We start from the raw sequence: 24,380 nt of genomic DNA on the forward strand, positions 1-24,380 counted from the left end.
CCTTGACCACGGGCCTTCAGCAGACCAAGTAACCCCTTGCTCAAGCCAGTGACCTTGGGTCCAAGCTGGTGAGCTTTGCTCAAACCAGATGAGCCCATGCTCAAGCTGGCGACCTTGGGGTCTCAGACCTGAGTCCTCTGCATCCCAGTTCGACGCTCTATCCACTGTGCCACCACCTGGTCAGGCTGACAGTCTGTTTCTTAACAACTAAATATTCGAACCTAAGAAGTGACACAAAAATAGTACCCACAATCCTAGAGGTATAACTCCAGTTGGTCTCTTTTTCATATTGTCTCATTTGTTTGGTTGATGACTACTTAATTATTTCAAAATACAACTCCAAACTAAAGATGTTCACCAATATTTTATCTTCATTGTATGAAACAAACCAAAAATATAAAGTCTATTTTGGAAAGCAACGCAACTACATTAGAAGTAGAATCAGAGGTGATGTCATGCCAAGTTCATCTGATGTTGCCCTGGAATTCTGTTTCTTTTTATCATGTAGTAGATTTCTGTGCTTTCGCCAAACTGAGTGACTTTGCCTTTTGCCTCACACTTGAACCATGTGTCTATCCCTGCAGGATAATGAACTCTGTCACTGTACCACATTAACTTTTTATTCCTCTAACCCTCCATTTGTTACATTTGCCTCAAATTTTCAAATTGCTTTTGGCTGTCTAAAATATGACCTGAACTGTCTAAAAATAGTCCTGCCTGCTTTAGACCTCCTTTGGATTTCTCAGCCTTCACTTTGAACTTGACCCCAGAACCACTATCTTCCCTCAACACCACAATAAATATACTTGAATTGCCGGACTGCATTCCTCTGCTTTTGACCAGTGAGTTTTTACACCGTGTCTCTCAACCCATTAGTGAGTTGTCAAGTCAGTTGAATGGGTTGTGATTACTTTCAAAAAGTGAAATAGAAGTGAATAGAAATCGATATGACATAAATGTGTATATGTACTAGCTTATGATGTGAAATATACCTGTGTTGTTGGTCTAAAAAGTTGGAAAATATTGCTTTAAATGGGCACTGCAATTTCACATCACCTGCAGACTGCCCCAAAATCACTTCCACTTACCCTGCTTCTTGGTATTTTCTCTGCTTCTTCTAACATAACAATTTGTTCCAAATTTTAAATTATTTTCAGGCTCTAACCCATACTTTCATTCATCTTAGATAAATGTGCACTGTAAACTGGCCAGATGGAACAGGATACAAGATACCCAGTTATATTTAAATTTCACATAAATGATAATTTTATTTATTTATTTATTTATTTATTTATTTATTTATTTTCTGAAGCTGGAAACGGGGAGAGACAGTCAGACAGACTGCCGCATGCGCCCGACCGGGATCCACCCGGCATGCCCACCAGGGGGCGATGTTCTGCCCCTCCGGGGCATCACTCTGTTGCGACCAGAGCCACTCTAGCACCTGGGGCAGAGGCCAAGGAGCCATCCCCAGCGCCCAGGCCATCCCTGCTCCAATGGAGCCTCGGCTGCGGGAGGGGAAGAGAGAGACAGAGAAGAAGGAGAGGGGGAGGGGTGGAGAAGCAGATGGGCGCCTCTCCTGTGTGCCCTGGCCGGGAATCGAACCCGGGACTTCTGCACACCAGGCTGACGCTCCACCACTGAGCCAACCGGCCAGGGCCTAAATGATCATTTTTAATATGTTAGTCCCAATATTGCATGCTTACCTGGAATTCATGTTTAATTGTACATGAGGGTTTTATCTAGCAGCCTTAATTAAATTAATTAATTAATTGTGTTTACATAGGATCTAGGGTCACCCCAATGCATCCCCCTCCCCCATATTCCCCTCAACATCTCCCTTGCCTCCCTCCCCACAGTGCCCTCCCCCCTTCCCTTCAGGTTTATCCCATCCTGTCATCCCCTTTCCCTCTGTCCTCTTTCCTCTGGTCCCTTTGATCCCTCCTCTGTCTCAATTCCATTCCTCAGTTCTCATTATTCCTTGGATTCCTCAAATGAGTGAGGTTATATGATATTTTTCTTTTTCTGCCTGGCTCATTTCACTCAACATAATAGTTTTCAGGTCCATCCATGTTGTTGCAAAAGGTAAGATTTCCTTCTTTTCATGGCCCCATAACATTCCATTGTATATATGTACCACTGCTTTTTAATCCACTTGTCCACTGATGGACACTTGGGCTGTTTCCAGATCTTCACTATTGTGAACAATGCTGCCATAAACATGGGGGCGCATTTCTTTTTTTCAGTCAGTGATATGATGTCTTTGGGATATATCCTTATAAGTGGGATGGCTGGGTCAAAGGGCAGTTCCATTTCTAATTTTTTGAGCAATCTCCATACTGTTTTCCACAGTGGCCACAACAGTTCTGCATTCCCACCAGCAGTGCAGGAGGGTTCCCCTTTCTCCACATCCTCACCAGCACCTATCATGTGTTGTTTTGTTAATGAGCGCCATTCTGACTGGTGTGAGGTGATATCTCATTGTGGTTTTAATTTGCATTTCTCTAATGATAAGTGATGTTGAACATTTTTTCATCTGTCTATTGGCCATCTGTATGTCCTCTTTGGAGAAATATCTATTAATTTATTTTGCCCATTTTTGATTGGATTGTTTGTCTTTCTGGTGTTGAGTTTTACAAGTTCTTTATAAATTTTGGTTATTAACCCCTTATCAGACGTATTGTCGAATATGTTCTCCCATTGTGTGGTTTGTCTTTTTATTCTGTTCATATTGTCTTTAGCTGTGCAAAAGCTTTTTAGTTTGATATAGTCCCATTTGTTTATTCTGTCTTTTATTTCATTTTCCTGTGGAGATAAATCAGCAAATATATTGCTGTGATAGATGTCAGTGAGCTTACTGCCTATGTTTTCTTCTAGGATGCTTATGGTTTCATGATTTACATTTAAGTCCTTTATCCATTTTGAGTTTATTTTTATGAATGGTGTAAGTTGGTGATCAAGTTTCATTTTTTTTGCAGGTAGCTGTCCAATTTTCCCAACACCAGTTGTTAAAGAGACTGTCTTTATTCCATTATAAGCTCTTACTTCCTTTGTTAAATATCAATTGTCCATAAAGATATGGGTTTATTTCTGGGTTCTCTGTTCTATTCCATTGGTCTTTATGCCTTTTCTTATGCCAGTACCAAGGTGTTTTGAGTACAATGGCCTTGTAGTATAACTTGATATCAGGAAGTGTGATACCTCCCACTTTATTCTTTTTTTTCAAGATTGCTGAGGCTATTCGTGTTCTTTTTTGGTTCCATATAAATTTTTGGAATATGTGTTCTATGTCTTTGAAGTATGTCATTCGTATTTTAATTGGTATTGCATTGAATTTATAATTGCTTTGAGTAATATAGATATTTTAATGATGTTTATTCCTCCTAACCATGAGCATGGTATATGCTTCCACTTGTTTGTGTCTTCCTTCATTTCTTTTATCAATGTTTTATAATTTTCTGAGTACAAGTCTTTAACTTCCTTGGTTAAATTTACTCCTAGGTACTTTATTTTTTTTTGTTGCAATAGTGAAGGGGATTGTTTCTTTAATTTCTCTTTCTGACAGATAGTTCATTGTTTGTGTATAAAAATGCCTCTGATTTCTGTTTATTAATTTTATATCCTGCCACCTTGTCGAATTCGTTTATTAGGTCCAGTAGTTTTTTGACTGAGAATTTAGGGTTTTCTTTATACAGTATCATATCATCTACAAATAATGATAGTTTTACTTCTGCTTTTCCAATTTGGATGCCTTTTATTTCTTCTTCTTGTCTGATTGCTGTAGCTAGGACTTTCAGTTCTGTGTTAAATAAGAGTGGTAAAAGGGAGCACCCTTGCCTTGTTCCTGATTTTAGGGAAATTGCTTTTAATTTTTGTCCATTAATTATGATGTTGGCTGTGGGTTTGTCATATATGGCCTTTATCATGTTGAGGTATGTTCCCTGTATTCTCACTTTTCTAAGAGTTTTGATTATAAATGGGTGCTGAATTTTACCAAATGCTTTTTCTACATCTATTGAAATTATCATGTGGTTTTTCTCTTTCCTTTTGTTTATGTGGTGAATCACATTAATTGATATATGAATGTTGTACCATCCTTGCCTCTCCAGAATAAATCCCACTTGATCATGATGTATGATTTTTTTCATGTATTGCTGGATCTGGTTTCCTAATATTTTGTTGAGAATTTCAGCATCAAATTCATCAAGGATATCGACCTATAATTTTCTTTCTTTGTGTTGTCTTTGCCTGTTTTTGGAATCAGAATTATGCTCGCCACATAAAAGGAACTTGGAAGTGTTCCTTCCTCTTGAATTTTTTGAAGTAGCTTGAGAAGGATAGGAGTTAGTTCTTTGAATATTTGGTAGAATTTACTACGAAGCCATCGGACCCAGGGGTTTTGTTTATTTGGGAGCTTTTGGATAACCGTTTTGATCTCTTTTGTTGTAATCAGTCTGTTTAGGTTTTCTGATTCTTCCAGATTGATTTTTGGAAGATTTTATGTTTCAAAGAATTTGTCCATTTCACCTAGGTTATTTAATTTTTTGGCATACAATTCTTCATAGTATTTTCTTACAAATGTTTGTATTTCTGTTGTGTCAGTTGTTATTTCTCCTTTCTCATTTCTAATTTTATTTATTTTAGTCCTCTCTCTTCTTTTCTTGGTGAGACTTGTTAAAGGTTTATCTATCTTGTTTACCCTTTCAAAGAACCAGCTCTTGATTTCCTTGATACTCTATATTGTTTCTTTAGCCTCTATGTCATTTATTTTCACTCTTATCTTTATTATTTCCTTACTTCTACTACCTCTGGGCCTTACTTGCTGTTCTTTTTCTAGTTCTTAGATGAAGGGTTGGGTTGTTTATTTGAGCTTTTTCAAGCTTCTTAAGGAATGCCTATAGGGCTATGAACTTCCCTCTCAGGACTCCTTTTCCTGTGTCCCATAAATTTTGAGTTGTTATATATGTTCATTATCATTCGTTTCTAGGAATTTTTTTATTCTTTGATTTCATTGTTAACCTATTTGTTATTTAATAACATGCTATTTAGTTTCCATGTGTTTGATTATTTTTTAGTTTTTCTGTTGTGGTTTCATGCCATTGCGATCAGAGAAAATGCTTGATTTGATTTCAATCTTCTTAAATTTGTTGAGACTGCTTTTATGTTCTAACATGTGGTGCATGTGGTGTATCTTAGAGAATGATGTACCATGAGCACTTGAAAAGAATGTATATTCTGCTGCCTTAGGGTGAAAGGTTCTAAAGATATCTATTAAATCAAGTTGATCTAGTGTGTTCTTTAAGTCTGCTGTTTCTTTGTTAATGTTCTTTCTTGAGGATCTATCTAGTGATGTTAGTGGGGTATTGAAATCTCCTACTATGATAGTATTGCTGTTGATCTCACCCTTTATATCCATCAAAGTCTGCTTTATATATTTAGGTGCTCCCATATTAGGTGCATAGATATTTATGATGGTTATATCTTCCTGTTGGATTGCTCCCTTTATCATTATGTAGTAACCTTCCTTATCTCTTAATTTAAGTATTGCTACCCCAGCTTTTTTTTATTTGCATTTGCATGAAATATTTATTTCCATCCTTTTACCTTCCATCTATGTGCATTTTTTGTTTTATGGTGTGTCTCTTATAGACAGCATATGTACAGGTCCTGTTTTTTTATCCAGGCAGCTATTCTATGTCTTTTAATTGGATCATTTAATCCAGCGGTCCCCAACCTTTTTTGGGCCATGAACCGGTTTAATGTCAGAAAATATTTTCATGCACCAGCCTTTAGGGTGGGACGAATAAATGCATCACATGACCGAGACAAGCGTCAAAAGTGAGTCTTGGATGTAACAGAGGGAATCTAATCTGGTCGTTTTTTAAAAATAAAACATCATTCAGACTTACATATAAATAAAACGGAAATAATGTAAGTTATTTATTCTTTCTCTGCGGACCAGTACTAGTCCACGGCCTGGGGGTTGGGGACCACTGATTTAATCCATTTACATTTAAGGTTATTATTGATATGTAATAGTTCTTTATTGCCATTTTATTCTTTAAAGTTGTATTCCTCTTTTGCTATATTCTTTTTCCACTTTGATCTGTTTACAACAGGCCCCTTAACATTTCCTGCAGCATTGGTTTGGTTGTAATGAATTCCTTGAGATTTTTTTTTTTGTCTGGGAAGCTTTTTATTTCTCCTTCAATTTTAAATGATAGCCTTGCTGGATAAAGTATCTTGGTTGTAGGCTCTTGTTCTGCATTACTTTGAATATTTCTTGCCATTCCCTTCTGGCCTCAAGTGTTTCTGTTCAGAAGTCGGATATCATCCTTGTGTGGGCTCCTTTGTAGGTGATATCCTTTTTTTTCTCTAGCAGCTTTTAATATTTTCTCTTTATTGCTTAGCTTTGGTATTTTAATTATGATATGTCTTGGTGTAGGTTTCTTTGGGTTTCTCTTTAATGGAGTTCTCTGTGCTTCTTGAATTTGTGAGAACCTCCCTTGCATCAATTTAGGGAAGTTTTCAGCTATGATTTGATTGAATAAAGTTTCTATTCTTTGTTCTTTCCCTTATTCTTCAGGAACCCCTATGATGTGAATGTTATTTTTCTTCATGTTGTCACAGAGCTCTCTTAGAGTTTCCTCAGACTTTTTGAGTCTCTTTTTTCTGCTCTGCTTCCATACCTTTGTTCATCTTTTCCTCCAACTCGCTGATTTGATCCTCAGCTTCATCCATCCTGCTTTTAATTCCTTCCATTGTGGTCTTCATTTCTGTCATCTCCGACTGATTCTTTTTTAATATTTCAATGTCCTTTTTTATACTTGTTATCTCTTTATTTAGGTGTTCATAATGACTATCCATTGTTGTTCTAAGATCCCTACGCATCCTTACAATCATTATTTTAAACTCTGCATCTGGTAGTTTGGTTATTTCCATATCATTCAGTTCCTTTTCTGGAGGTTTCTCTTGTGGTTTCATTTGGATTGAACTTCTCTGTCTTCTCATTATGTCTGTGTGTTTAGGTGTGTTGTTTGTAGAGCTAGTTGAATCTAGGCCTGGTGTTGTCTGCCTCCAATTTTCTGTTGTCAGCCTTAATCTTATTTAAAAATCAATCTAAGATCTGTCTGCTTAGGTCAAGGGTGCTGATGAGTTGGTGTGAAGATTGGATGCAGATGATCAGGGAAGAAAGAAGGGAAAGAAAGAGTGGACAGTGATAGGAAAGGAAATAGCATACTGGAATACTGATCATGGTGCCAGAGTCACAGCAAGATGGGCAGTGCCACAGGGCTGGTATGAGCCAAGACAGAGCATGAGAATCTCTGCTGGGGAGCGGTTGTGCATTTGGGGTTAAAGTGCAAATCTAGCAGCATCCTGATTTGGGTATTTGAGACACTATTAAGGTACAGGAATTTAGTTGGTTAGTTAGCAGATGTTTAAATGTCCAGAAGGTACAACATAGGACCAAGTCTTCTGAAATAGTAGTTAAGACTCTGCAGTAAAAATTGTTGAGATCCAAAGTGATTGCATATTTCATTACACAAGCCAAATGTCTAGCTTTTGTCTAATTTATTAGTATGATGAATGCACTTTGTTTCATCAGAAAGTATTTATATTTATGTTCATATAAAAGTATTTTTCTGAATCATGTCAGAATTAACCAAACAAGTGCCAATGGGTGATCCCAAGAATTTGATATGTCCAGGTACATTAGTGACATAGAACAATATCTAACAGAATTCAGAAATAATAACAGTGCCTTTCATTCAATAGATATTTGTTGAAAAGATGTCTTTCTATTTACAAGACTATTTCATATGTACCTGCACAAATTAATAATTTGTCTGTAGAAAATGTTCACTACTCATCTTTTCTCATGCATGAAATAGGTGAAAGAGAACTGATATAAAGGAAACCATTGGCTAGACATTTCAATTTTTTAAACATATCTGAAAATGCTTGGGCCGAGTGTTATAGCCAAATGTTAAAGCATTTGCAAGTTGTGTGAGTGTGTGTGCATGTGCATGTATGTGTATGTATGGTGTGTGTATCCTAATGCCTTCCTTTTAAATGTGTTAAAGATATACAGTGAGCAAACCAGGAAAAGGCAGAGTGGTCCTTGTTAAATTAGAGATGATTTTACTTCCTCAGATAGGGGCATCTCTGGACTCTGGTGTGCTGTGTCTTTATGAATCAGGACATTTTGGGTCTTTAACAGTATTTGAATTTATAGGCTCTGTTAAAGAATATTTTAATTTAAGTTTTTAAAAATTAATGTTCTATCCAATTATGTTTTCTTATCCAATTATGTACAGTACAGGTGGTTCATGGTAGAATATCACAACATTAAATACTAAAAGTTTTCATACATATGGTAGGATAAACAAATTTTACTAGGAGATGATTTGCAATTTATTCTTTATTCATAATCCCAAGAGTGTTCATTAGAGAAAATGTCAAATGTTTGGCCTCAAGGACAAATTCTTCCATGAGGGTACTAAATGGTATTTGGCAAAAAAAAAAAAAGAAAGAAAGAAAAAAAAAACATGTTTTTAACATTCTTATTTCAGTAAAATAAAAGTAGTACTGCTATTGTCTAAATTCATTTTATAAAGCAAAGGTGGGGATGGTAATTTTAAAAAATACTGTGACTAGGCCAATTTTATTTTGCACTAAAATTCAATGTCTGAAATGGAGCAAATTATGCCAGGTTATCAGTATGTGGAATAATGGAATTGACAATGAAATTAAGCATTTACCTATGATTTTTCCAAATTGCTGATATTTAGTAGCATTGATACATCTTTTGATTTAGCTTTTTTTATTTTAATTTTTTGCTTTTAAAAGTGATTACTGATGCTCATGATTCACCAATGTCACATGGTGTCTCTATTTCAGCTCATGCATTCATTATAAATCTTAAACCAAGAATGACTTCTCCATATCCATGAGTTATTTCTCTTTTCTTTTTTTGTGACTAGTGAATTTCTTTTAACAGTTAGAAGTTCTATTCCATTAGAAATAGACTACATCAGTGATTTTCAACCTTTCTCATCTGATGGCACACGTAAACTACTTACTAAAATTCTGTAGCACATCAAAAAATATATATATTTTTGCAATTTGACAAAAAATTGGTATAATTTGGATTCATTCACACCAGACAGCTATTGTTATGTTGGTTGTTGTCCTTTTTTAAAGTTGACAGTGTAAGGGAAAAGAGATCAGAATACCTGACTAAATAGTCAGGTATTGCATGTTTTAAAAATTCTTGCAGCACATGGTTGACTGCCACAGTCCAACAGTTGAAAAATCACTGACTTTAGTTATGAGTTCTGCTGGAACAGAACAGATGGCCTGTTAATTTCTTCCAGGTGGAACTCTGTATTGTAACTGTGTAGTGTGATGTGTTTCTGTGGAACTTTGTAACCTGAGACAAGTTATTACCCCCTGTATTCAGAGGGTCACCTCAAACTGGTTAGAGCATTTTATAAAGAGCCTCACATCAGGAAACATAAAAAATTTTTTTAGTATAATTAACCTATGCTGTGAGGTTAATGTTGCAACTCTTTATGGATGAGATAGTCTCTCTCTTTTTTAGTACTAGTGACCAGGAAAAACTATACAATGTAGTGATTAAAGGAATAGATTCTGAAGGCAAATTTTCACATGAGTATTCTCTCTTCTACTTATTTGACAAATATATATGATCTCTCTCAAGCTTTGTTTCCCCATTTGTTAAACAGAGATGATAATACTGATGATAATAATCTATTCCTGGATTTATTTTAAAGGATAAATAATGAAATCCATGTAAAATTCTTACTAAGCATAATCTACTTTTAAGCATTCAATTAATGGAAAACTTTAAACATATATATAATGTTTAGAAAACATTTCCTTCTCTGTAAAATGACCAAAGCAAGTAATAGTTATATAATGAATGAGAATCTTAATTTCAAGAATTGTCAATTCTCTACCATTTGAGGAAGCAAGAAATTGCAGGTTTCTTTAGAAGCTGAGTAAATTTACTAGGCCTTTGTACTAGAAATGTTCAGAAATTAAACAGTTAAAATTAGAGAAAAAGGGTGCTTGGGACTGAGGAGGAGACACATCGTACAAATAATCCTGTTTTAAAATTTTCTGTTATTCATTTTGTTCTCAATTTACAAAACTCTAGTGAATGTGATAAACTTCCCTCACGCAGTTGCAACACACTCTCTGAATAAGCACAGCAAAGTAGTCATTTATTACATTGTTCTGATTAGTTAACTTCTTTAATTACTATATATTATTTCATGCATTGAGATACAAGTAGGAAGGGAATTTATTTCTGAAGATAAAACTCTGCTATTCATTTTTCTTTTTATTTCAATATTTTTTGGATAACTGCCATTTTCACCTTGACTGGGCTCTGTGGAGGGGAGGGGAGCGGCACGTGGGAGCTGCCAGAATCGGGCTTCGTAGTTGTAGGGTTTTTACAAAGGACTGTTTGTTCTTCCTTCAGGAACTCAGGGACGTTGGCATGGTAAAATGCCCATCATCCTTTCCTGTATATAAAATAACTGTCTATATAAATTTTAACCCAAAAGTGGATTATCAGTAGCAGTGCCCTTTCTGGGACCTGAGCTTTAGGTTGTCTTCTGGTGAGTTAGTTTATCAGTAGATTACTAATGTTAGGCGATCTTGACTCCAGAGGCCAATTTTATTGTTTGGTTTAGCAAAAGATGCTATAAGTGCAATGGTTTTTATGTAGAGGTAATATTGTAGTTTTTTTTGATGGGAGAGATCATTTCTACTTGTAATTTATGTTATATGTGATTTATTATTATATGTGATTTCTAGTCCTTCCTTGTATGTTTAATTCTGTTATAAGCATTAAATATGCGGCTTGCCATATGGCAGTTGTCTTTTTTAGTGTTTAGTTCAGAGGTAACAAGACTAATATCAGTTCGTGTTATCTTCTGCTTCCTATTATTAACAAGATTCATTGTTTCTGTGTTCATATACAAATTCTAGGGAAGGACTCTATCTTTCCTAAATGTAAAGGCATTTCTGAGAATATATTTTCAATTGAAGTATTCTCACCAATGTTTTAGCAAATGTCTGTACTGTATATTCAAAATCCAATTTCTATCCTGGAAACAGAGAAGTGATTAAAGTTGAAAAGTGGGTCAAGGACATACACATTTATGAATGATTATAGCATTTTATATAATTAATTATGACAGTAGATTGGTACCTTAAGTATTTGAATCAAAATTTTTTTCATTTCTATCCCTTACTGCTGCTAGGTTTTGTTTACAACTTCTTTTACGTATTGCATGAGGGATGTTAGGACTTTGATGAATGATAATCTAGAAGAACATGTCTCTGAATATTATCACCATTTATGAACACGTATTTTAAAGTTGATTTAATATTTTACACATTCATGGAAACAGGGCCTTTCTTAAAAGCAAAGATCAGTCATAGGTGTGTTTAGCCTAGGCTTCAAGTTCAAAAGAGGCTTCACATGTAAGCTTTTAGTGTTATCTCTGAATGGAGTTACTATAGGATACTGACAGGATCAAAAGACAGGATTTCATCACAAGGCTTTAATTCTGAAATGTAATAATTCTAATGACCATAATTTAAGAATTTTTAAAGACATTGTTTTCGTTTTTAAAAATGTTCTATTCATACATAGGTGAGACACAAAATTGAAACTCATGGACATAGATTAGAGTGCAGTGGTTACCAGGGGGAGGGGAAGAGAGGAGGGGGGGAGGGGAAGGGACAGGCATAAAGAAAACCAAATAAAAGGTGATGGAGGACAATTAGACTTTGGGTGATGCGTATACAACATAATCAAATGTCGAAATGATCTGGAGATGTTTCTCTGAATCTATGTACTCTACTTGATCTATGTCACCCCGTTAAAATGAATTGTCTAAATAAAATTAAAAAAAAATGCTCTAAGAACCTGGCAAAGAAAGTTGCCTAAGACTCTTTTTCTTTTTTTTATCTTATTTTTATTAATTTTAATGCAGTGCCATTGATAAATCAGGGTATATATGTTCAGAGAAAACATCTCTAGATTATTTTGACATTTGATTATGTTGCATACCCCTCACCCAAAGTCAAATAGTCTTCCATCACATTCTATCTGGTTTTCTTTGTGCCCCTCCCCTTCCCACCCCCTCTCTCTCCTTTCTCGCCCCCTCCCCACTCCTCACCACCCCCCCCCCATTACCATCACATTCTTGTCCATGTCTCTGAGTCTCATTTTTATGTCCCATCTATGTATGGATTCATATAGTTCTTAGTTTTTTCTGATTTACTTATTTCACTCTGTATAATGTTATCAAGGTCCATCCATGTTATTGTGAATGATCCGATATCATTATTTCTTATAGGACTCTTAATTTCAAAGAGATCTAGAAAGAAAGATTCAAGATAAGGAAAAGGATTTTTTTTTCCTCTTCACCTCTATGGCAAAACTGTTATTTCAGAAATCAGTGTAGGACTTGAAGGGTCTATTTGGAAGATTTCTTGTCCCTGTATCAAAGAAGACTTGTACCTGGGGCCCTAGTGAGCATGAGGTTGGGAAGAAAAGCTCTGAGGACAGTGATAAGCCTTGGCAGGTCTCCCCATAAAATGTATTCTGAACACCAAGAAAACTACACTCACACAAGAGCCTTTACCCATTTATGTCATGGACACTAACATGCCTAACACTATGCCAGAACACCACTACAGAGAATGATGGGACAGAGTACTTGCTAAAAATCTTTACTCAGATACAAATTGGGACTTTATATTATTTCATGCATACAGGTGCACACGAACATAAACATATTTGTGACTATTACAGGTATTTGCTTCTCAAAGTAAAACTAGAAAAGAAATGTAATGAGATTAATAATGATTTCAAAACAAATTGATTTGGAGCTAAGTAGAGCTAGGACAAGATGTGCAATTGAGTCAGGTTGATCATAAATCTGTCCCGCAGGGGTTCCTACACAAGTGCTCTGTCTGCCCTGGAAAAAGGGCAGACTGCGGAACATACATCAGCACCATGGAAACCAATGGAGCGTCTCTTCAACCCCATCACTTGCCTATCTTTCTTTTAATGGAATATTTCTCTTCTATGTAAAGAGAGAAAAGATTTAATAAAAATTCTTTATGTAAAGTCAAAGGAGCATTCTTCTCAAATCCTATTTGTCAATGAATTTACTGGTCAGCCCCAGTGAATTGTAACTCCATGTGAGTTAGAAATATAGTATATACAAGGACAGGGCATGCATCATAAACCATTTTTTAAACTTATGCATCATGGTAAAATAGACTTCTAGAGAGTCAGAAAAAAATGATCTCTAATCAGATAAATAAATCAGCAAACGTGTTAGTTCCCTCTTCAAGATAGATGAATAGGAACCAAATTTGTGTGTATGTGCGTGCGTGTGTGTAGAGAAAGAAAGAAAGCATGAAAGAGTGAATGAGAATTTAAATTGTATTATAATATATCTATTTTCTTATTTAATAGCTTATATAGAATATTTTTATGAAATGCTTTCAAATTTTTCTGCTTATTTTTCTCCCACATTTCCTTGTATAGTACAAAGAAGTATTTTTAAAAAAGGCTAGCATCTTAATTTACAAATGATAGTTATATTAAAAATCAAAGTCAAACTTCAAATCCTAGTAAAGTTGGATTTAATTACCTATGTGGGATCATCCATGGTAGATTTGAATTATAGACTTGTTACTTCTCTTTGGTGTACTTTTCCTGAGAGTCAATGGGATAGGTTAAGTGACACAGTCTGAGTTTAATATTAAATTCAGGAAAAATACCCTTTACAATCTTAGATCTTAGTATATAAGATTTTCTCGATGCTACGCTCCTTCTACAGCTTGGATAAGTGAAAGTTGACTTCATCACATTCATGGAACTGGTGTAGATTTATATTCAATTATACATGAGGTACATATTTTTTTTTCCCTTTCCACAAGCTTAAAATATATCCGTGGTCACACAGTAATTATGTAACTGAGAATTCATAATTTAGACATAAATCTGTGGCATTTATGTCTAATTTACAACTTATTTATTCCTCCTGATTATTTCATCTTTCATGTACCAGTGTTAGTGTTATGGTGAAAAACTGGAGCCTTGTATCAGATTTCTTGGTAGCACTCTCTGAGACAATGTTAAGTCAGTTTCACTTCAGCAGTTATTTGCTTGAATGAAAGCAGTAGCTTGGTTTTTGATAGTTAATATTTTTAAAAATGACAGGTATATTGATTTCTAACTTCACTCTAAGTCATTGTTTTGAAAATAGAAGCTTTATATGGAACATGGGGAAAGCTTGGTTGGACAATTAATGTGAGCTATTATGAACATAAATTATGAAAAACTGATATAAAGTAACAGGATAGGTGGCCAAAATGCATTTCCAAGTGTGTCATTTTCTGTGGAAGGGATGATTCACTGCAGTAAATATATACATGAGTACGGTTAGAATTATCTTTCATTTTCACTTGAAATTTTTCAAAAAGCAATAATAAAGAAATGCTTATTAATGCAAAATCCAAAGTTTATTGCGCCTACTTGGGGCAAAATTTTAAAACGTATATGTAAAATTAGATAAAATTTTGATGATACTAGCAGTAAGTTTTAAAAACAATGTTGACAATCTTTAATAAGGAAAATTATTCACAATCATATCTGTACACTGTGATTGTGCTTATTAAAAGAAATGCAGAAATGTGAACAGATATTATTTCAGATGTGGTTGATTCTCATCTCCGCATTGCCTTAACTATTATTGAGAGACACGCAATCAAGTTGGATAGATATTTCTTGAAATGATGCATGGTATGCAGTGCATGCTTTCATTGTGCTTCCTGCCATTATGGAATAATGCGTCTTATTTGGAAATACAATGATCATTTCTGTTGAATCACGCTCAGTCAGCTTATATAATAACACTGCTATTTTGTGAATCATTGCAGATTTCAGAGAGCTATGCCTTCCTACCAAGAGAAGCGGTGACACGATTTCTAATGAGCTGCTCAGAGTGCCAGAAAAGAATGCATTTAAACCCAGATGGAACAGATCATAAAGGTAGCCACGATGTCAAATAGCGAGATTGAAAGTAATTTTATTCATAATGGCAATTTATATTTCACATTTTAATAAAAAGGTGGTAGACTTAAGCAGTTCAACAAGTCAGATCATCTCATTTATTCAAGTAGGAGGCAGTGAATTTTGAATATCCACTTATGGTAGTTAGTTCAGTGTCCATTCTCAGAAGAAAGACAATTTTGACTGTGCAACATAAATTTTTTTTTATAACAATGTGTTAATTTTCATTTATTGTGTGTATTTTGTGGTATCTTAAATATATTTAGCAAGGGAAATTGATATTCCTTTGGTGCCCTTTTAAAACTGCCAATTCCTAATTTCTAAACGTGATGAATATTATGGAATTCCTTCACTGAAATTTTTGCATACAATATTCTTTTATTAAAAATTACCTGGTTTGTTTTCCTAATCTAAGAAATTCAGAGATTAAATTAATCTCATATATACATTTAGACCAGCCCTTTCCCACGAGTTGGAGGATGAGTAAGTAGACTAGCAAAAAAATAAAAAAGAAAGAAAGAAAGAAAAGAAGAAGCAAGTACACATGTAAAGTAAGTTTGCAGCAAAAGAGAAATATACAAAAGTACAAATAAAATTGTGTTTAATTACTATATTGCTTTCACTCATTGTTACCCAGGTTAGCAAGAGCTCCCCTAAAGTTAGAAATTACTAATTTATTCATAGTGTTCATTTGTTGTAATATACTTTTGTAGAAACTTACCAGTTATTTTATTTTTAATAATTCATCTCTAATACAGTCTCCGAAATGCTTGGTATTTAGAATCTTATATTTATTTGAACAAATTAAATCATTCTAAGATTACAGGTAGATTGCAGTATCACTTTCATTACCCATTAAAAATGTTTTATTACAGATAATGGAAAACCTCCCACTTTGGTGACCAGCATGATTGACTACAACATGCCAATTACCATGGCCTATATGAAGCACATGAAACTGCAGCTGCTAAACTCACAGCAAGATGAGGTAAAATGGAAATATCCATGTTTGTTATCAAATGTTGGAATGATGTTTGATAACCATGACTGTCGTATTAAGCTTGATGGCGTTTTGAAGATTGTAATTTATTTATTTATTTATTTATTTATTATTATTTTTTTTTTTTTGCATTTTTCTGAAGCTGGAAACAGGGAGAGACAGTCAGACAGACTCCCGCATGCGCCCGACCGGGATCCACCCGGCACGCCCACCAGGGGCGACGCTCTGTCCACCAGGGGGCGATGCTCTGCCCATCCTGGGCGTTGCCATGTTGCGACCAGAGCCACTCTAGCGCCTGAGGCGGAGGCCACAGAGCCATCCCCAGCGCCCGGGCCGTCCTTGCTCCAGTGGAGCCTTGGCTGTGGGAGGGGAAGAGAGAGACAGAGAGGAAGGCGCAGCGGAGGGGTGGAGAAGCAAATGGGCGCTTCTCCTGTGTGCCCTGGCCGGGAATCGAACCCGGGTCCTCCGCACGCTTGTAATTTATTTTTTAATGAAAGGAATGCCACTAGCATTGAACTGATGGAGACCATAGAGATGCCTTGTCTTAACACATCTATGTACCTTAGTGCTATGTGAGAATTTGTTCATTCCCAAGAAGGTTCATATTCCTTAATTGATTTCCTACAAGCAAGCCTTAGTAAAGTGCTAGAAGCTTCAGAGGAAAATATCCCAAATGATTCAAGGAAAGTATCAAAGCCTTTAATACTAAGACTATTTTTCCTGGAAACCAGAAAAGTCAATTTAATAGATATTTCAGGTATAATTGTTTCTCTACCATCCAAATCTTGAATATATTCTAAATTTCTATTTCACCTGACCATTTTATATATTTGACTACTTCTCTGCATTTTCTAGAGACATTTTGGGGTAATTCTTCTTATTAGAGGTGTTTTGATATTTCAAATTATTCTATTTAATTTGTATAGTAACAATCTTATAATGTGTTTGTAGGCATATATTTGACACAAAATGTACAGTTGTTGAATACTCTCTAGTATACTAATTAATTCCCCACTTTAGTTGAAATATCTCAAAAGCAGAGACTGAGTTGTATATATACCCTGTATATATTGCCCAAAAGACTTGCAATAATATGGGCATAATAAATCCTTATTAACTAATTAGCAGCCATCAATCAATAAATATATTCAGATTATCTATATTAGGAATAATTTTTCAGGCTAAGAAATTTCTCCTTGAAATTTCTTTACAACAGAAATATGATTAAATATTTATTCAAATATGGCATTATTTGGTGAAGTATTATTAAATTCTTTTTTTTTTTTTTTTTTTTTGCAGAGACAGAGAGAGTCAGATAGAAGGACCCAGATAGGGACAGACAGACAGGAAGGGAGACAGATGAGAAGCATCAATTCTTCGTTGCAGCTTCTTAGTTGTTCATTGATTGATTTCTCATATGTGCCTTGACGGGGAGTAGGGGGCTACAGCAGACCAAGTGACCCCTTGCTTGAGCCAGCGACCTTGGGCTCAAGCCGGTGAGCCTTGCTCAAACCAGATGAGCCCGCGCTCAAGCTGGTAACCTCGGGGTCTCGAACCTGTGTCCTCCACATCCCAGTCCCACACTCTATCCACTGCACCATCGCCTGGTCAGACTATTAAGTTCTTTTAAAATTATTTTGTTGAGCTAACTTTATAAAATTCTAATTAAATTTTTGCTTTTGTTCTGTTTTGAGCAGATTTAATTTCAAAGCTATATTTATAAAACAGTTTTATCTCAAAAGACTTTAAGGGTACACTCTATAAGATTTATATTAGAGCAATAGTGGTTTCAGATTCCATATTACTTGATGGCTACATATAAATGATTAAATAAATAGTAATAAAATTATTGGGTTAGAGACATGAGCAACAATTAACAAAATATTAATGTCAGTCCATCCCTGAGAATGGAGTTATTGTTCTCATGATGCATTACATAATTGAAAAAATTTTTTCAATTTCATAAACTAGTTAGAGCTGTCAGAATATTTGTAGGAAGTTCATTTAGAATTTGATATGTTTATTTGTAGGCCCAAAAGTAAGAAGATCAACTTTGTGCCAACAATAAAGCTCACATATGCTGAATCCTTCTGGCTTCTAAAAAATAAGTATTTCACAGAATGAAAATAGAGACTTTTAACTGGATAAGGAAAATAACTCTTATCCTTACAGTTTGAAAATATAAAATTGTATGTACACGGCCTTAAAAATATTTAGATAAATTGACTAGATTATTTATAAAATTTTAGAAATTGTAATTATTGAAAGGTAATGAAGTAAGATAAGTCATATTAAAATGAAATTCAAGTGAGATAGTGCTTTGGGATCAGTTATTATTAAATTGTGTTAATTCAACCAATATTTATTGAGTACCTTCTATCTAACTGATACTCTTGTAGATAATGGAGATAAAAAGTAAATAAATTGATAAAAAATTTTGCCTTTATTAAGCTTATAGTTTAGTCAGGGGGCAGATGACCAAAAAGTAAATAATAAAAATATTCATATAATAAGATGTTATAATGATGATATGAGAAATAAAGAATGCCAGAAATGGCCTTTAGGATTACAAAACATGTATCCAATGTAAGAGCTATTGACCTTGTCAATAAACTGTTGATGAAGTTTAAATTGGATCAAACTTTCTGGGGAAGAGTTTGACAATAATTATTTAAAACTTTTAAGTTATTTATATCCTTTGATTGGAAATTTATACCAAGGAATGTGATACATGAAATAATTTATGTATCAGGATATTTAGTGCAATGCTAATAGTGAATAATTGGATATACTTTCAAGATCCAATAATAAGGAATTGTCAAATCTGCATTGTCCAATATGTGAACCAGTAGCCACATGTGGATATTTAAATTTAGTTGAAAATTGATTAAAATTAACTAAGTTAAAATTACAATTCTTCAGTCACACTAGCCATATTTCAAGTACCCAATAGTCAAGTATGACTGGTAGTCACAGAATACCGAATGTTATTGAGTCATTCCTTCCTTGCATGCTATTTTCTTAAACAGCACTGGCTAAATAACCAGCATTAGGCCCTGGCGGGTTGGCTCAGTGGTAGAGCGTCGGCCTGGCGTGCGGGGGACCTGGGTTCGATTCCTGGCCAGGGCACATAGGAGAAGCGCCCATTTGCTTCTCTACCCCCCACTCCTTCCTCTCTGTCTCTCTCTTCCCCTCCCGCAGCCGAGGCTCCACTGGAGCAATGATGGCCCCGGGCCCTGGGGATGGCTCCTCGGCCTCTGCCCCAGGCGCTAGAGTGGCTCTGGTTGCAGCAGAGCGACACCCCGGAGGGGCAGAGCATCGCCCCCTGGTGGGCAGAGCAGCGCCCCTGGTGGGCGTGCCGGGTGGATCCCGGTCCGGCGCATGCGGGAGTCTGTCTGACTGTCTCTCCCCGTTTCCAGCTTCAGAAAAATACAAAGGAAAAAAAATAAATAACCAGCATTAGTGGCACCTGGGAACCTTTATTGAACTGTGTGTTGTGGGACCCACACCTCATGATTATAATTTTAGATCTGATGTGTGGGACCTGGTGGTCAACCTGAATTTCTGACAAGGTCTACACTCATAAACATTAAGATTTGAAGTGGTTCATTTCATAGAAATGCTAATAATGCAAGCTTCAAGTTGATTTGCGTATAAGGCAAGTTAACAACAGAGCAGAAGGTGAGATAGATGGGAGTGGTTTTCAAGTCTTAGGAAAAACCCTACACATTTGATTGAAAAATGTACATGCTACTTGGTAGACATGGACTGACTTGAATATCACTGCAAATTTCTGAGCTGAGAAGTAACAAGTTCTAAAATGGAAAGACAGTAGTTGATGAACAGGACTGGTGAGAAAAAAAAAAATGAAGGTGGGTAGATAATTGGGAGAACATTATTACATCATTCAGAAAATGTTAAAGGAGCCTGACCAGGTGGTGGCGCAGTGGATAGAGCATCAGACTGGGATGCTAGAGGACCCAGGTTCGAGACCCCGAGGTCGCCAGCTTGAGTGCGGGCTCATCTGATTTGAAAAGCCCACTAGCTTGGACCCAAGGTTGCTGGCTCCAACAAGGGGTTACTCGGTCTGCTGAAGGCCCACGGTCAAGGCACGTATGAGAAAGCAATCAATGAACAACTAAGGTGTTGCAACACGCAGTGAAAAATTAATGATTGATGCTTCTCATCTCTCTCCGTTCCTGTCTGTCTGGCCCTGTCTATCCCTCTCTCTGACTCACTCTCTGTCTCTGTAAAAAATAAATAAATAAAAAATAAAAAAAGAAGAAGAAAATGTTAAAGGAGAGCTTGAGCCTGTGTGGCAGTAACAATGCAAGGCAGGAGGTATATAGTAGACACTCTCTAAGGGTAAAATCTGGAACTTGAAAACTAATATAAAATATGAAACAGACTTGGCATCTGAATTTTAAGCAACTTCTCAAAATAGAAATAAAATCAAAAATAAAGTTTTTTAAAAATAATAAATGCCATTTTTAAAAGGGGAAGGACTAGGAAAAAATTATTTGTAACAGTAAAATCTTTATTCTAATTTTTTAAAAATTAATTTTATGGAAGCAGAATTATGGTTGGCCATGGCTTTTATGATCATGAGATTTTAGTCACACAAAGAAGAAGCTCATATTGTAAGATATGGAGAAACTTTGTTTCCACAGGTTATCATACAAAACAAAATACAAAGGGAGGGATTTAGATGAATGAATGGTCTACAGATGATCATGAATTAAGTAAAATACCTAATATATATTAATCAAATTTTATGATCTTTCACCTTTAGAAATATTTAGTAATTTCTTCCAAAGTGGTTAGCATTATTTCTATGTTAATAATAATAATAATAATAAAACCCACATTATATGTTTCTTATTTAATTTATTGGGGTTACATTGGATCGCAAAATCATATAGGTTTCAAGGAACCATACAGGCTCGATAAAACCTCATCGGCACACTGTATCATGCATCCATTGCCCCAAGCAAAGTCTCTTTCATCCCCATTTATCCCTCCTTACCTACCCACCCTCCCCTTTCCCTCTGGCTATCACCACACTATTTCTGTGTCTGTGTATATAATGAATATGTGTTTTTTGGTTAACCCTTCACTTTCTTTCATCCAGTCCACAAGCCCCCCTGCCCCTCTGAAAGCTATTGGTCTGTTCTATGTATCCATGCCTCTGTTTCTTTCTTTCTTTTTTTTTTTACAGAGAGTCAGAGAGAAGGATAGACAGGGACAGACAGACAGGAATGGAGAGATGAGAAGCATCAATCATTAGTTTTTCGTTGCACGTTGCGACATCTTAGTTGTTCATTGATTGCTTTCTCATATGTGCCTTGACCGTGGGCCTTCAGCAGACTGAGTAACCCCTTGCTCAAGCCAGTGACCTTGGATTCAAGCTGGTGAGCTTTTGTTCAAACCAGATGAGCCCGCACTCAAGCTGGCGACCTCGGGGTCTTGAAACTGGGTCTTCTGCATCCCAGTCCGACGCTCTATCCACTGCGCCACCGCCTGGTCAGGCTCTGTTTCTATTTTGTTCATCAGTTTTCGTTCATTAGATTTCATATAGAAATGAGATCATATAAAGATAATTTATTCAGTTAATAATTAGAATAGAGCTTACAGAATGAATGCATGCACTTAGTTTCATTAAAGTCCTTTGTACATATAAGCAACTGGATAATTCATATTCTAATAAGTAATAACATTGTGAAAAGCAAATAATATTTCATAGAAAATCATGAGGAACATATTTAAAATAACCATAATCATTAACCTGCTTATAATGATAAATATCTTAACATGGTGAGTTTTTAAAATAAAAATAAAGAACAGGTACATTTAGTTGGATAACCATTTTAATCTGTTGTTCAGATTTTTTTTAAAATATGCTGACAAGAGTGCCATATAGTGGTGGTAAAAAGTATATAGATTATTAATAGTGTCCTTTTGCAGTTTATATAATCATTTCATGGAACAGAGTCTGTGGCCTGGCTCTTTTTATCTAGCTTTTCTTTAACTACACACACATGCGCACACACACACACACACGCACGCTTGCTCATATATTTTACACACATACAAACATATATCTCAGATGGTTATTATATATATAGTTGCACACACACAGTAGAAACAATATTTTACTAGGTTGCATATAGTTAGCCATTTCTAGTATACATAATAAATGCTTATTAGAAAGACAATGTTTATGTAGGATACAAACCTACTTTGTTAACTTATGTTGCTCATCTTTACCATTATATTTGTTTATTTTTGTATGTGTCCATATAAAATAGTAAATATTAATCTTTTTATATACTGTGTAGAATTTGTTATATATTCTATGTAACAATATCGAGCTGGTTTGTGCTCATTATTTGTATATGACATTGTTCTAACTATTTCAAACAGTACATTTCCTTAATCCTTATATAGCCCTTTGAGATTGATACTATTAACATTTCTATTTTATAGATGAGAAAATGAGGTACAAATGGTTAGGTAACTTGCTTTAAGTAATGCATCTAATAAGTAGCAGAGCTTGAATCTGAATCAGGCAGTTCTGGCTTTAGAGAATGTACTCTAAAGTCCTAACATCACAGGCACTACAGTGCATATAATGTAATTTAGCTATGTGTGCATATATATGTATGTATATGGTATACATTGATAACACTGATGTGCACAATAAATTCTATTATTTTTTTCTCCTTTTAGCATATATATTTATTTCAGATGCTTTAGATTATCTTGCAATTTAGAATTGGAGAGAACATTCCATACTGAGAGCGAAGATTTGCCGCCAGGAGATGTATATATATGTGGCTGATGCCCAGAGGCCTCACAGGGTGGCATGTCTTTGCTGAGTTAGTGAAGAGTTAGTGCTATTTGCTATAAGTGGACATAATCAGACATTTGGTAAAGGAAGGACACGAAAATCATCTTGACCTGACCTATGGGTCGGTACGCCAATTTGTTAGTTTACTAGAGCGTTCTTGTCCCCTAACTATAACAACTTCTTTGCTGATACCAAGATGTCATTTGTAAAGCTGAATTAACTCTTAATATTTCAAGAAGCTATTTTCTCAAGCCCAGGTAACTTCATATGAATCCCCATTCTGTTCTACATCAGTGCGATAACTTATTTTAACTGCTCTGTCCCTCAATTTCTCAAATCTGTAAAATTGGATAAATCCTGAACCCTAACTCATAGGTGGTGTTGAAGATGAAGTGAGTGAGCCAATATAAAGAATAGTGTTTACAGCATAAATAGCAACACTATTACTACTAATTATTATATTCATATTAAACTTTCACATCAAACATTTACAAATGAAAGTCAAACCTAGTGATTTCAATTAAATATTTATAATATTTTGTGCAGGTTTCTCAGGCCTTCCTGCCTACATAAGCACACCACTTGTTTAAGAGTCAGTTCTCTAAAAGGAACCTGCTTCAGTGAAATGACTGCTTTGAAATAGCTTAGATTTGGTTTAATATTTGACAGGTTTTGATGAATTGGCCATTTGGCAAACCAGCCTTTGGCTGACTTAGCTATTTGGTGAACTGGCTTTGGTAAACGCATCTTTTATACTTTATGTAGAACTCCTTTATGTAGGCTCAGTATAATTTATATTCTTTTGTAAGAAAAGAAAGGATGTGCTAGTGTTATCTTGCTCTCCAGCAATGTGGATTTGAATCTGGCCATGTAAGGTTGTCTACTACTGGAGTCCATCCTGTTTTGCTAGTGAATAGTTTTTGATTTAAAGGTTTTTGTTCATTTGGTTTTTGTTTTTGAAATCTAAGATTTTTGCTCATAACATTTTATTAGGTCATTTATTTTAAAAATCAAAACATGTATTTCTCTTTATGCTATGTTTTGTGATTAACTTTTCTTTTAGGAATTTTTTGCTATTTAAAAAAATGGTGATAGAAGGACACTTTGACTTGGGTTGGTCAACATATAATGGAATATACAATGATGTATTATAGAAATGTACACCTGTACCCTATATAATTTTATTAACCAATGTCATCCCAATAAATTCAATAAAAAATTTATTTTTTTGTAATTCAGGATAAATCCCCAACTGTATCCTCCCTAAACATATTATCTTACTTTTCAAATCTGCCTGCACGTAGATACATTGCTTGAATCTTCACAAATCTTGAAATTTCTTGAAGGGAAAAATTATTGTTATTTATTATTTCAAGTATCTATTAATGTGTCACATA

The 24,380-nt window shown here is 35.2% G+C and overlaps 1 protein-coding gene across 6 annotated transcripts in view; it reads left to right on the plus strand.

The window, feature by feature from the left end:
* NOL4 (nucleolar protein 4) overlaps nt 1-24,380 on the plus strand; it is a 356,147-nt gene that overhangs the window by 96,076 nt on the left and 235,691 nt on the right. For all 6 annotated transcript variants that reach the window (XM_066246998.1, XM_066246992.1, XM_066246993.1 and 3 more), the window contains 2 exons: nt 15,001-15,112; nt 16,009-16,121. In XM_066246998.1, coding sequence (XP_066103095.1) covers nt 15,001-15,112; nt 16,009-16,121 — 225 coding nt within the window. The remainder of the gene's footprint in view (nt 1-15,000; nt 15,113-16,008; nt 16,122-24,380) is intronic.

Source organism: Saccopteryx bilineata, chromosome 11, assembly GCF_036850765.1.
Source record: "Saccopteryx bilineata isolate mSacBil1 chromosome 11, mSacBil1_pri_phased_curated, whole genome shotgun sequence".
NCBI lineage: Eukaryota > Metazoa > Chordata > Mammalia > Chiroptera > Emballonuridae > Saccopteryx > Saccopteryx bilineata.